This window comes from Haliotis cracherodii, unplaced genomic scaffold (genome assembly GCF_022045235.1).
Source record: "Haliotis cracherodii isolate W230 unplaced genomic scaffold, xgHalCrac1.p SCAF_20, whole genome shotgun sequence".
Lineage (NCBI taxonomy): Eukaryota > Metazoa > Mollusca > Gastropoda > Lepetellida > Haliotidae > Haliotis > Haliotis cracherodii.
Window position 1 is genome coordinate 13,748,687 of NW_027266276.1, and position 13,734 is coordinate 13,762,420.

General features: G+C 40.9%; 1 protein-coding gene across 1 annotated transcript; it reads right to left on the reverse strand.

The window, feature by feature from the left end:
• LOC139470401 (uncharacterized) lies at nucleotides 1–12,581 on the reverse strand. Its single transcript, XM_071252816.1, has 9 exons — nucleotides 12,560–12,581; nucleotides 9,126–9,138; nucleotides 7,560–7,854; nucleotides 4,983–5,091; nucleotides 3,815–3,934; nucleotides 2,946–3,112; nucleotides 2,057–2,336; nucleotides 259–405; nucleotides 1–80 (listed from the first exon to the last, which is right to left on the reverse strand). Exons 1-9 carry the CDS (start codon nucleotides 12,579–12,581, stop codon nucleotides 1–3), a joined length of 1,233 nt encoding a protein of 410 aa, XP_071108917.1.
• Nucleotides 12,582–13,734: the final 1,153 nt, after the last annotated feature.

Here is a 13,734-nt window from a genome sequence, read left to right on the forward strand (position 1 = left end):
CTATACAGTAAAGGCAGCGTTGATCCACAGGAGTATCCCCACGAGAACTCCAAGCATAGACACATCCAGACGGTGTACTCCTGGAAACAATAACAGACCGACGATGACAAGAACTGATTACACCAATATCAATGTTCTGACTTGACTGTCAGTGTTTTTATTCATTACAAATATAAAATGAAGGGCCCCTATTCTTGCACCAATCAATTTAGATACATAGTGAGAACAACATTCGGAATGTACGTCATGCAGAGTTACCTGCACTTGATGCTGGCGCCAGTTTGCCCACAGTGTCAATGACAGCCTGGGTCGTCTTCCCGGCGAACTGGATCCTCTTGTCCGTGACCTGACTCATGTTATCACATGATTGATGGTAGCAGGTTTTCATGTAACCCCGAAAGTCGGCTGCAAGAATTCGTTAAATTGTATGAGTCCATATTGCACGGATAATAGAATGGTTGATTTGTTTGTTTATTTCTTTGTTGCTTTACGCCGCACTCAGCTATTGTCCAGCTATATGACGGCGGTCTCTAAATAATCAAGTTGGAACCAGACAACCAGATCCCCTTGATGAATAAATGAAAACTGATTTCTTGGCAATGTTGTTTGTTTTTTGACACCGCTTTCAGCAATATTCCAGCTATATGAGTCTGGACCAGACAATACAGTGATGGGCATCATGAGCATCACATGATTTATGGTAGCAGCTTCTCATGTAACCCCGAAAGTCGGCTGCAGCCATATGTATTTAATTGTATGAGTATAAATTTCGATGAGGATCGGATAAAGAGGATAATAAATGTGTCGAGTGAAAAATGATGTATCTCTCACCCAGAGACGTGGAAAGGATATTTTCTTTTCAAACGTGTCCCTTTTCCACGTCACGAGATGAGAGATTCGTGGATCGATGCTCATGATATTAATCACTGGATTGTCTGGTCCAGACTCTATTGTGTACAGAGCGCCGTCATATAGCTGGAATATTGCTGATGCGGCGTTAAACAACAAACAATCAAACAAACAAACAAACATCATATTTTACTAGACACATTAAATATCCTATACTTCAATGGCCAAAAGTACAAACGTCAATGCAGAGGAAGTCATCGAGTTATACTCAGAGGCTGGAGAACCTATAGTTACATGTGACCTTTATGCGTCACAATCAAATTCACTTTTTGACACACCAGTGGTATAGGTACCTGCTATGTGTAGAAACCTCCAGAGACGCTTCAAAAAGAACAATTATGGCTTACTTGTTTTAAGAATAAACTTTATGAGCACTCGACGATTGAATAAATTGAGTAAACAATTGACAAACTAGTGATTGAAATCTCAAGTTGACATGCAATCAACCAAGTCACTGAGACCATCCGGTCTATTTATTCGCCTCAAGGATATGTTGTTGGGGACCTATATTCGTACCCGAGATCCCCACGGGTTCGCAATATTTCAGAAATGGTTCCTACTATGAGAGTGTTAACTTGGGTTTTCAGTGTGACGAGCGACTATGGATCGCAAGGCCACGACAAGCTGCACTACAATAATGGATGTCTCTGGATCCCCACTGATCGACTGATCTTCATCGGATGGCTATTTTAAGTGAGTGAGTGAGTTGGGTTTAACGCCGCTTTTAACAGTATTCCAGTTATATCGCGACGTGTCAGTTAATGTGGGAGGAAAGCCAGAAGCGATGCAGGTCTCAGACGTTTAGCACTTCGGTGAAACCCACGAGCAAAGGTATGGTGATGACAAACCTAGAACATAACTGGGGCGAACCGGGATTCAAAGCCACAATCGTGGGTTTCTGGCGTGCCCAAGGGATGCAACTCTGCCTAGCGAATCGCGGCGCCTTAGACGACTGGGCCACCCGTGCCCCCCGGTGATCAGTACCATGATCCATGTCGTCGACGTACGAAGCCACGCGGTCAACCAAGCCACGATGCATGACCACCCGATTGAGTACCAGTGTTCCAGTAACGAAGGTGTGACAATTCCCTTTAAAGGATATAGCAGGGTATAGACATAATACGCTGGATATGGTGGCATTACTTACCAGTGTCTGTGATGAAGATGGCCGGGACGCTGTGGTTCCAGAAGGTAAGGTGATTACTTTTCATAAGGTCCCAATAGGTGGTGATGTCGTCGGGAGTAACAGAGGATCCAGTTATATTGGAGATGTACACGTTCTCCATGCCAAACTCCGGCTGACCCAGAGCTGTGTAGGATTGAATGAAAGAGTTGAGAACACCCGAGTCAAAAGGACGTCCGATGACTGTCAGGAAGTCTCCTTTGTTGTTGTTTGAGGTGAGACTACTCGCAAGGCCGGGAAACAGCTGCAACAAATTCATGAGTGAATAAACGTATTATTTTCACAACAGTCAGCAAAACTTATATCACGATGGCCTTTCAATATGTGTAGTGTGGACCAGGCAAACTCATGAAAAAACACATGCGCAACCATCCAGGTGCCAAGGTGACAACATGCAATCAACCGAGCAGTACACTCCTTCCAATTAATTGTCTTTTAAGGTAAGCATCAGATAAAGAGTGGGAAAGGATGCAGCTCAATAAGTCGCCTACCACAAGCCATAGATTGGTTACATATAATGTGATGGGTCCTCAAGTTGGTTTGGAACCAACCATGTTTTATTGGTTTTTGTTTGAGGCATAATATTTATTCATTCAGCGCCTCAAGACTTATTTATTTTTCCGTGAAAGGAGATTGCAACATTTGTATCTCCCTTATCCAGCCAGTCCAAGTAAGGAATATTTCTTCGTAAAAACCTGATGTTATTTCAAGCCTTTTCAGGAACAGATTCTGTTTTAAAAAGTCCCTCTTAGTCTGATTGTACAAACTTTGTATTGATTTTACAAACTTGTCCTATAAAGAAGATTAAATATCAGTTTCTGAAGTTTTAACGTTTGTTGAACTAAAATGGTACAACATCATATCCTGCAGGTAGACTCTGTGATTCCTGGATGTCGTTGAAGTTTAATATGTTGTCCATGACAATGACACCGGTGGTCGTTGGTGGTGTTGACCAGAATGAATACACCCATTCATTCATAAAACTCCTACTTCCACAGCCAAGACTCGTACAGGCGTTATCTGGGGATGGAAACATGCACACTGAAATTGTCTCGCGCTTGACACAACAGGTTGCCTTACCTCAGAACAAATATGTTTTAATATGAGTTAGTGTGTGAATTGTGTTTAACGCCACTTTCAACAGTATTTCAGTTATATCATCAGCGGCATGATAGGGGAAGGCCTGAGGTGATATAGGTTGAAGCTAACGATCATTTGTAGAATCAGTTGTGAAGAATCATAATCAGAGCGAATCTGGCATTCGAACACACGATCATGTGATGCAGTCACGACTCAGAGGGCCCAACTCTGCACAACGTTCTGCGTCTTCAAGAACAGAGTTACCCTTGTTTGTGTGGCGCCCAAACAAGACCGTCCAGAAATGTATTAGACGTGTAATAATATTCCGATCAAGTGATAAAGTGGCTACTGTCATAACGACGTAGGAAACTTGGTTATTATTACCAATGGTGAGGTAGGGTGAAATAAGGTTTAACGTAACGCCGCGTTCGAGATTGTTGCTCGTACACAGCGATGTCCGTAGGTGTGGACACAACAACCTTTAACGTCTTTAGAAATGACACGCTCATGGGAAAGACCGACCAATACCCTCCGACAGTGGTATTAATGGCTAGATGTACTATTGTTGTTCTTATTCTGGTTGAATTCATGTTAGGTCCTAGTTTGTTGGGGAGAAACATTGCTTTACAGATATATTCAAACCTTCCCCAGGCTCCAAGAAGTCGAATGCAACAAACACCACGGTGTAGTCTCGAGTAAACTTGGCGAGATGTCTGGCCGCCTGCAACATGGCCACGACCCCTGCTCCGTTTGCATTCACGCCTGAAGGAAAGATTAATAAAGAAGGATACTGTCTGACAAATCACAGCGTTAGTATCGGATACTGACAGCGACAAAAATACTCTACCATTTGTTAAGAGGCGAAACCAAAATTATTTAACATTAGGTATATATATAGTGTCAGTTAAGTATAATATCACTGTTTAATATACACACCAGGGTGATATCGCGTTGTAACCGTCCAGCGCCTCATAAGCAGCTGTGCGGTCGGGTAGCCTAGTGGTTAAAGCGTTCGCTCGTCACGCCAAAGACCCGGGTTCGATTCCCAAAATGGGTACAATGTGTGAAGCCCATTTCTGGTGTCCCCCGCCGTGATATTGCTGGAATATTGGTAAAAGCGGCGTAAAACCATACTCACTCACTCACTTACTTACTCACTCATAAGCAGCGTGGATTGTCCCCCGCCGTGATATTGCTGGATTATTGCTAAAAGCGGCGTAAAACCATATTCACTCACTCATAAGCAGCTTGGATTGTACACTCCGCGGGGAGCTGATAATGAAGTTCGAGTGGTCCCTTGCTTGTCGGAGGATCAGACTGTGGGTCAGTCAAAGGATCAGCCTGGGGGTCAGTCAATGGATCAGACTAGGGGTCAGTCAATGGATCAGACTGTCAGTCAGTCAGTCAATGGATCAGACTGTCAATCAGTCAATGGATCAGGCTGTCAATCAGTCAATGGATCAGATTGTCAGTCAGTCAGTGGATCAGATTGTCAGTCAGTCAATGGATCAGGCTGTCAATCAGTCAATGGATCATACTGTCAATCAGTCAATGGATCAGTCAGTCAATGGATCATACTGTCAGTCAGTCAATGGATCATACTTTCAGTCAGTCAATGGATCAGATTGTCAGTCAGTCAATGGATCAGATTGTCAGTCAGTCAATGGATCAGGTTGTCAGTCTCGGTGACTTGGTTTGTCTGGTCCACACCAGATAGCCTTCACGAAGCTGGAATATTTCTAAATGCGGCGTTAAACAACACATGAACACATACTTGCTGACATATCCCAGTTCGGCAACACAAACACACCTTGAGTTCCTGCTGCAGTGTCGCAATGTGCGGTTACTCCAACTACTCGGTCACTGGCCGTTTTGAAATACTTTTCTTTTAAAACGCCTATTACATTGTTGCCTGTCACCTGAAATAGAGAAACTAGATTATCAGTTAAAGAAATAAAATAGGAACAAATGCAACAACAGAAATAACTGTAAACGTCCCTGCTGTAAGCTGCTGGATATGGAGACTTGATGCTCTGTAGTACTGAAGTAAGAGTGGGATACTGGAGGCAGAGTGGAATGCTGAAGGCAAAGTGGAATACTAGAAGCAGAGTGGTATGCGGAAATCAGAGTGGAATACTTGAGGCAGAGTGGAATACTTGAGGCAGAGTGGAATACTGGAGGCAGAGGGGAATACTGGAGGCAGAGTTGAATACAATGGACTGAGTGGAATACTGGAGGCAAAGACGAATACTGGGGACTGAGTGGAATATTGGAGGCAAAGTGGAATACTGGAGACTGAGTGGAATACTGGAGGCAGAGTGGAATACTAGGGACTGAGTGGAATACTGGAGGCAGAGTGTAATACTGGAGGAAAAGAGGAATACTGGGGGCTGAGTAGGATACTGGATGCAGAGTGGAATACTTGGGGAAGAGTGGAATACTGGAGGCAGAGAGGAATACTAGGGACTGAGTGGAATACTGGAGTCAAAGTGGAATACTGGAGACTGAGTGGAATACTAGGGACTGAGTGGAATACTGGAGGCAGAGTGGAATACTAGGGACTGAGTGGAATACTGGAGGCAGAGTGGAATACTGGAGGCAGAGGGGAATACTAGGGACTGAGTGGAATACTGGAGGCAGAGTGGAATACTGGAGGAAGAGTGGAATACTGGGGACTGAGTGGAATACTTGAGGCAGAGTGGAATACTGGAGGCAGAGTGGAATACTGGAGGCAGAGTGGAATACTAGGGACTGAGTGGAATACTGGAGGCAGAGTGGAATACTGGAGGAAGAGTGGAATACTGGGGACTGAGTGGAATACTTGAGGCAGAGTGGAATACTGGAGGCAAAGAGGAATACTTCAGGCAGGGTGGAATACTGGAGGCAGAGAGGAATACTGGAGGCAAAGTGGAATACTAGGGACTGAGTGGAATACTGGAGGCTGAGTGGAGTACTAGGGACTGAGTGGAATACTTGAGGCAGAGTGGAATACTAGGGACTGAGTGGAATACTGGAGGCTGAGTGAGATACTGGAGGCAGAGTGGAATACTGGAGGCAGAGAGGAATACTAGAGGCAGAGAGGAATACTGGAGGCAGAGAGGAATACTGGAGGCAGAGTGGAATACTGGAGGCAGAGTGGAATACTAGGGACTGAGTGGAATACTGGAGGCTGAGTGGGATACTGGAGGCAGAGTGGAATACTGGAGGCAGAGTGGAATACTGGAGGCAGAGTGGAATACTGGAGGCAAAGAGGAATACTGGGGACTGAGTGGGATACTATAGGCAGAGAGGAATACTGGAGGCTGAGTGGGATACTGGAGGCAGAGAGGAATACTGGAGGCAAAGAGGAATACTGGGGACTGAGTGGGATACTGTAGGCAGAAAAGAATACTGGAGGCAAAGAGGAATACTGGGGACTGAGTGGGATACTATAGGCAGAGTGGAATACTGGAGGCAGAGTGGAATACTGGAGGCAGAGAGGAATACTGGAGGCAGATTGGAATACTGGAGGCAAAGAGGAATACTGGGGACTGAGTGGGATACTAGAGGCAGAGAGGAAGAGAGGAATACTGAAGGCAGAGTGGGATACTGGAGGCAGAGCGGAATACTGGAGGCAGAGTGGAATACTGAAGGCAGAGTGGAATACTGGGGGCAGAGTGGAATACTGGGGGCAGAGTGGGATACTGAAGGCAGAGTGGGATACTGGAGGCAGAGTGGGAAACGGAATGAAAGGGGATACTAACAGAAGAGTTTATTAGTTAAACTTGGAATACTGAAGTTATGGTGGAATACTCAAGGAAGAGCGGTTTACTGAATCAATAACGGAATACTAAAGGCACAGTGGAATACCGAAGGACGAGGGCAATACGGAAAAAAGTGGAATACTGAAGAAAGTTTATATTGAAGGATCACTGTATCAAAACATGTTTACTTGCTACCCTGCGAGGATAAGATATGGGCTGGTGGCCTCGAGGTCAGCGTTTTTGTCAGAGATATATGCGAGATGGTACCTCAGGGTTCTACTACTCTAAATCAGAATCAGTTGTGCCCAAGCCGTTTTCGTAGAGCCTTCAGTGCAGATTCAAGATATCTGGCAGCTGGGATTGGATGATATTGTGAAAGATTTTTATGATTTTTTAAATGTATACCCATTCAGTAATTAAAACTGACCTTGTTTTTCAAAATTTAATGATGTCTTTTTTAACAAGATTACTTATGCAGAATGTGAGCACAGATATTTTCAAGTAGGTGACATTTGGTGCGGAACTGCTTTGGTGTGTTCCGCTTCCTGCACCCGGAAAAGGAACTGGCTAAGCTTGACAAAATTACATTGCGGCTTACAATATGCAGGCTAATGCTGGGTAATGTCAAACGTTGATGACGTTACCGTCGAGACACCTGTGGCAAAAGTATGCGTGTGGGTCTCCAAGCCGTAGTCACCGAACTTCAAGATGAAATTCTTTGCCGCCTCTTTGTAGGTCGGGTCTGTGACGTGGTCTCGTGACTGGGAGAAGTAGTCCTGAATGGTGGTCTTCATCCAGATAGGGTCTACATCAGATGTCCCAAGGACAGACCCTATGGAGGAAATATGGCACACATTACAGGTCACGCACAACACGTTTTGGATATCATGTTCCTGTAGAAAATCTCTGTCAGAAGTGTTCGGTCCGACTTGGCCTGGGCTGTCAAAATCAACTTAAACCTCACAGATCTATCTTTAAATGTGTTTACATCTATAGATTAGTGTTATATCTACCTATATACCACTTTATAATGTCACGGTATATCGTATTTAAAGAAAACAAGGTGCTCAAAGTGAATCATTTTTACTGTATTTTCTTAAGAAAATCTCTGTCAGAAGTGTTCGGTCCGACTTGGCCCGGGCTGTCAAAATTAACTTAAACCTCACAGATCTATCTTTAAATGTGTTTACACCTATAGACTGGTGTTATATCTACCTAAATAACACTTTATAGTGTCTCAGATCGCTGTACTTAAAGAAAACAAGGGGCTCAAAGTGAAGCCCTTTTCCTTCTACATTCTCAACATAGTCTCTATCAGAAGTGTTTTGCTTGTGTTGGGTCCGACTTGGCCTCGGCGATCAAAATCAACTTTAAACACACAGATGTATCTTCAAATGTGTTTACATCTATAGATTAGTGTTATATCTACCTATATACCACTTTATAATGTCACGGTACATCGTATTTAAAGAAAACATGGTATTCAAAGTGAAGCATTTTTACTGTATTTTCTTAAGAAAATCTATGTCAGAAGTGTTCGGTCCGACTTAGCCCGGGTGGTCAAAATCAACTTAAACCTCACAGATGTATCATCAAATGGATTCACATCTTTAGATCAGTATTATATCTACCTAAATACCACTTTATAGTGTCTCAGATCGCTGTACTTAAAGAAAACAAGGTGCTCAAAGTGAAGCCCTTTTCCCTTTACATTCTCAACATAGTCTCTATCAGAAGTGTTTGTCTTGTGTTGGGTCCGACTTGGCCCGGGCGGTCAAAATCAACTTCAACTCCACAGATGTATCATCAAATGGATTCACATCTTTAGATTAGTATTATATCTAGTGCTAGTTCGTTCGTATCCGTAATCCGTCACAAACTGTGATGAACGCATAGTGTGTTCGATGAAGCAAATACAGCCCTTCAGATCTTTGTTTACTGAATACACCTTAACCTATGTTCAGTGATATAATTTATAAGATATTGAAGCTACATGGCCGCCCATAGTTTCTTGGAAATGTCCTGGCTACACTTCAAGGTTTCGTGCTCAACAAATATATATGAATGTATATGATGTCTCATCTTGATGTACTTAAATAATGCAGTTCGACAAAGAAGATGTACAGATGCCTCGACAGCATTTTTGGCAGTCAACTACAAGTACAGGTAAACATGGCTATAAATGCTCATGTGTGTCAGGTTTCCCTTACCTCCCCGTCACATCTGTACACAAAGCAAGTGCATAGTCTAAACTAGGCTACATTTGCATTTCTTTAGCCGTTTACAGATGCCTCGACAACATTTTTCACACAGGAATGAGGTCAACCTTGGCTCTCAACTAGTACAGGTAAACATGGCTATTAATGCTCATGTGTGTCAGGTTGCCCCAACCTCGCCGTCACATCTGTACACAAAATAAGTGCATTGTCTAAACTAGGCTACATATACATTTGTTCAGCCGTTTCAATAATGCAGTGCGCTGTCACAGCATGCTGCGTAGGTCTGTACTGCACAATGTATTTTATTAGTAATTGGTCGATCCTTCATAAATCATATTTTTGCCATTCATTTCACATATGCCTCGGTAGAATTGAGGTAGGGGAAGGACTTCTGGTCAGATAACAAGGTATTCAGATATCCAGAAACTCGTTTATCCGGACAACATTTTAGAAAAAGCAATTGTCCGGATAAGCGAGGTTCGACTGTATAGCGCGTGATACATGACAAAACAGATGTGTTAGGACCTGATTCGCACTTGCTGAAGGGATACCAATGGACCCTGATCATAATACATTGGTTGCTTATTATTATTATTATTATTATTATTATTATTATTAAACATAGTGTATTGTCCAAAAAGACAAAGGGATTGGACACAAGTGCAGCACAACCTTCTCCCTATATACAGTTATACATAATATTGCATAATGAAAATTAACAATTTACAGTTGAAGCATCACATTGTGGAAACATAGTGCGCAATATATATTTATATACAGTGCTCATATGAAGGATATGTACAATCTGCTGGAAAGTGAAGACACGGTGCGTCTCATACATATGCTAATATTATACATGTTAGTGTTGTATATAGATTTAACAATATTAATGATTAACAGTTTGGAAACAATCATATGCTAGCTACTGAATCTGTTAGTCGTTTCTATAAATTTGTGTACAGACAAGAATATTTTTGTATTCAGGAAAACATCTAAGTTTGGATCACAAAAAAAATACTATTTAGAGTTTTTTGTCCTCCAAGATTATCGATAGCTGTCAGTAATGTCTCCCTAATATCATCATATAAGGTACATTGGAAGAAGAAATGGAATGAATTTTCACAAGGAGCTCCGCATTTACAGGAAATAGTATCAGATAATTAACACGAAACAGGTTGGAATTTAGTGTGCTACAATTGTGTCTCAATTTAGTGTGCAATATGTTTGTAGATCTCTCACCGCCATTATAGTGCATAGGTGGTGATGTAGGCTGCTCAGATGCGACAGCTTTAAAATAAGATATTGACGGACTATCCCTGATTCCTGATGACAGATTATTCCATTGGCCTAATGTATCTATAATATAAGACCCGTTAAACGTAGATGTCCGTGCAAATGGTGCTACAAAATCATGGCGGTTTCTGAGATTATAACTGACCTTCTGTGACACAGCTGGTGGTATAAGATCAGTTACATATGAAGGACATGGCTTATTTATTATTTTATACATAGTTACAAGTTTGTTGACGTTTCTTCTATACGCTTAGATATATGTATCCACGTCAAACACACCTAGAACAAGTACACTTATTTGAATATTACTAATATTACATGAATGTTACTGAACAGTCAGTTAGAGATGAACTTCTACCCCAAGAGATGTGTCATTGACTAAAATCTGCTTTGTTAATTTGATTTCAAGTGATAGCCTTCACCTGGAAGGAATTTATATTTGTATTATTTCAAATTTTTCTTTTCATATATATCCCTCTGAATTTTGGGTTTTGAAATAGCATGTCGCAGAAATAACTCCTGTTGGACCCTTAGACTTGCAAGAATACTCTAATCATTGGCCGAAACATGCCCAATTTGTGCTTCTTGCTTTGTCAGACCAAACCCATACTGTTGAATTTCTCAAAAGCTTTAAAAGGGTTAAAGCTATTTTTGGAAGTATAAATAGGTTGATTGGTGACTACCACAGAAGTAGCAAATGGAGTTATGTCAGATGAAATTCTCTGTTTTGACTTGTGCTAATCGTTTCCGTGTTTTTCGGGTTAAACAACTAACTTGCCTTTGCGTGTGTTTGTTCCACCGGTGGTGCAGGATACGCTCACCTGTATGCAAACACCTGTTATCCTCACTGTTTGATAGTAGTTTATACACGTAAGTATGTATAAGTTGTATGTCATCTTAATATATCACTTGTGTTATCCCTCTTTTTGGGGTGTACTACAAACATAAATCATAGTTTCTTTTGAGCTATCATAAAATACTTAGCAAGTCTATGCTTATCATTCCCTCTACTCCTACCAAAGGCTCTAATTGTGGCTAATTGTTACATATTCTTCACGAATATTGTAAATCATGAAACGTGTAACCAAATTAATGCGAGTTTAGACCGCTGGCTAGACTAACATCTAGTTTCTGAAAAGAACATATTTTACAAAAATAAAAACAATTGTTTGATTATATTGATAAAAAATATAACTGCAGTAATCTAGTCTTGCCAAATATGATTGACTTGCATCGGCTGTATTGGATATATTTGTTTCAGGAACTGTATGACAGGCCTAAAATGCGTCACGAAAGTAATGCGATTAACTTTGCTTTTGACCTGTAAAAGCTAACCAGCAAACGAAAACACGGCGTTGTTTACAATGAACGCATGTCTAAACAAACATCCTTTTTTATATACTTAAGTAGAAGTATCACGATGGACAGTGCATACAACTGTTTGGCAAACAATATCAAGCAATATTTTAGATTCAGAATCAACATACCATGACATAACAGAAACATATATATTAAATTGTATATATTCATATTTGCCGCTATTCACGATTAATTTATTTTACCGTCACTGTTTAAAACTACTCTGAACTACTTGTATGTATAGATCATCTTCTTTGTAAACAGTAGGCGGACGTATTATATATCTAACAGTTACAAAAGTCTGCAGAAATCTTCTCTTTCTTTATTATGTAAAATGCTGTCAACATGAATAAATGACAATTATTTCATAACACTCCAAATATAGTTGTCATAATGAACATAGTTTTAAAGTATATTTGTCACATGCAATAATACTGTCCGGTATAATAGTAATATTTTCAATATCAACCACATATTGTGAGAATCCAGTAAAAAGGAACTGAGTAAAGCAGTCGTAAAATCTATCCATATATACAAAATTGTATATTTTTGGATATACCATACATACAAAATTGTATATTTTTGGATATACCATATATACAAATTGTATATTTTGTATATATTGGAATTTTCCCTTGTGATACCTTCACTGGCCACTGACAAAGATTAGCAGTATTAGAATAAGAAACTAAATTAAATCCAGTATGACGTGATGATGTGTAAGCACACAGAAAACTAAGAGAGCCCAACTTTCTTCAGTTTCTGTACCGTACTTGCGCTTACCTCCTTTTGCATCCTGCGTATCATTCAACCTGTCGGATCGACTTGTCCCGGGTGGTTAATAATCTTAAACATCACGACTGTAAAACAAAGTTGCTTACTTACTTACTTACTTACTTACTTACTTACTTACTTACTTACTTTGGAGATTTAACGTGCGCTTTCCGACTGATGCGTATTTAAAGTAAACACATCAAAATTCCCGGATGATGGAGCCATCTGGATCCGCACTAAAAGCATGAAAATGGTCCAAAATTTACTTCTCCAAAAATCTCTTAATAAAATACAACAATGGGCTGACAAATGGGACAAAACAACAGGAATAGTATTCAAACATAAAAACATGAAACCCGCCTCCCCAATCCTCCAGCTAAACAATCAAACAATCACATTTCAAAAACAAACCAAATTCTTAGGACTTATTTTCGATGAACATCTCACCTGGGATGCTCACATCCAAAACCTATAGCTAACAACTAAACGCAGTAAAGACCTAAACACCCTAAGATGCCTAACTGGCTCTAACTGGGGAGCCTCCAAAGATACCCTCCTCTCTCTCTACATATCACTAATTACATCAAAACTAGACTACGGCTGCGCCATATACAACACCCTAAACAACTCTCTATCTAAAAAACTTGACTCAAGCTCTCAAACTAATTACATGCACCCAACATGGCACCTCCTACACCTCACTTCAGGCCTTAACAGGAGAAATGCCACTAAGTCTACGCAGGGAACAGCTAAGCTTAAATTTCTGGGCCGCGTCCCAATCAAACCCTCTCATCCAAAACTTAATAAACCAAAACATCAGCCCCAAACGCCAAGCTCTAGCTCGTAAACACCCCTTACTTACCCCAATATCCCAAAGAATAACAAACTACCTAAATGAACACCAAATTAAAAATCTTAAACAAAACTGCAAACAATCAAATATCTTCACCCCTAAACTTAAAATACCCAAAATAGACACAACACTAGCTAGCCAAATAAATAAACAAACCGACCCAAACATAGCTTAAACTACCACACTAGCATACATACACGAAAATTGGCCAAATTGGTGTCACATTTACACGGACGGATCCTCAGATCCGACCTCCAAACACAGGTTTCGGAGTCCATACCACACAACCAACTAAAACCACACAATCCTTCAACCAATCAA

What these genes read in the sequence shown, in the direction of transcription:
- LOC139470401 (XM_071252816.1), bottom strand. Translation starts at nt 12,581, where the DNA reads ATGCAAAAGGAGGTAAGCGCAA. An exon ending in CACTGCAGCAGGAACTCAAG is followed by an intron (nt 3,935 to 4,982) that starts GTGTGTTTGTGT and finishes TCTTTCCTTCAG; the next exon opens with GCGTGAATGCAAACGGAGCA. An exon ending in GGCGCCAGCATCAAGTGCAG is followed by an intron (nt 81 to 258) that starts GTAACTCTGCAT and finishes TATTGTTTCCAG; the next exon opens with GAGTACACCGTCTGGATGTG.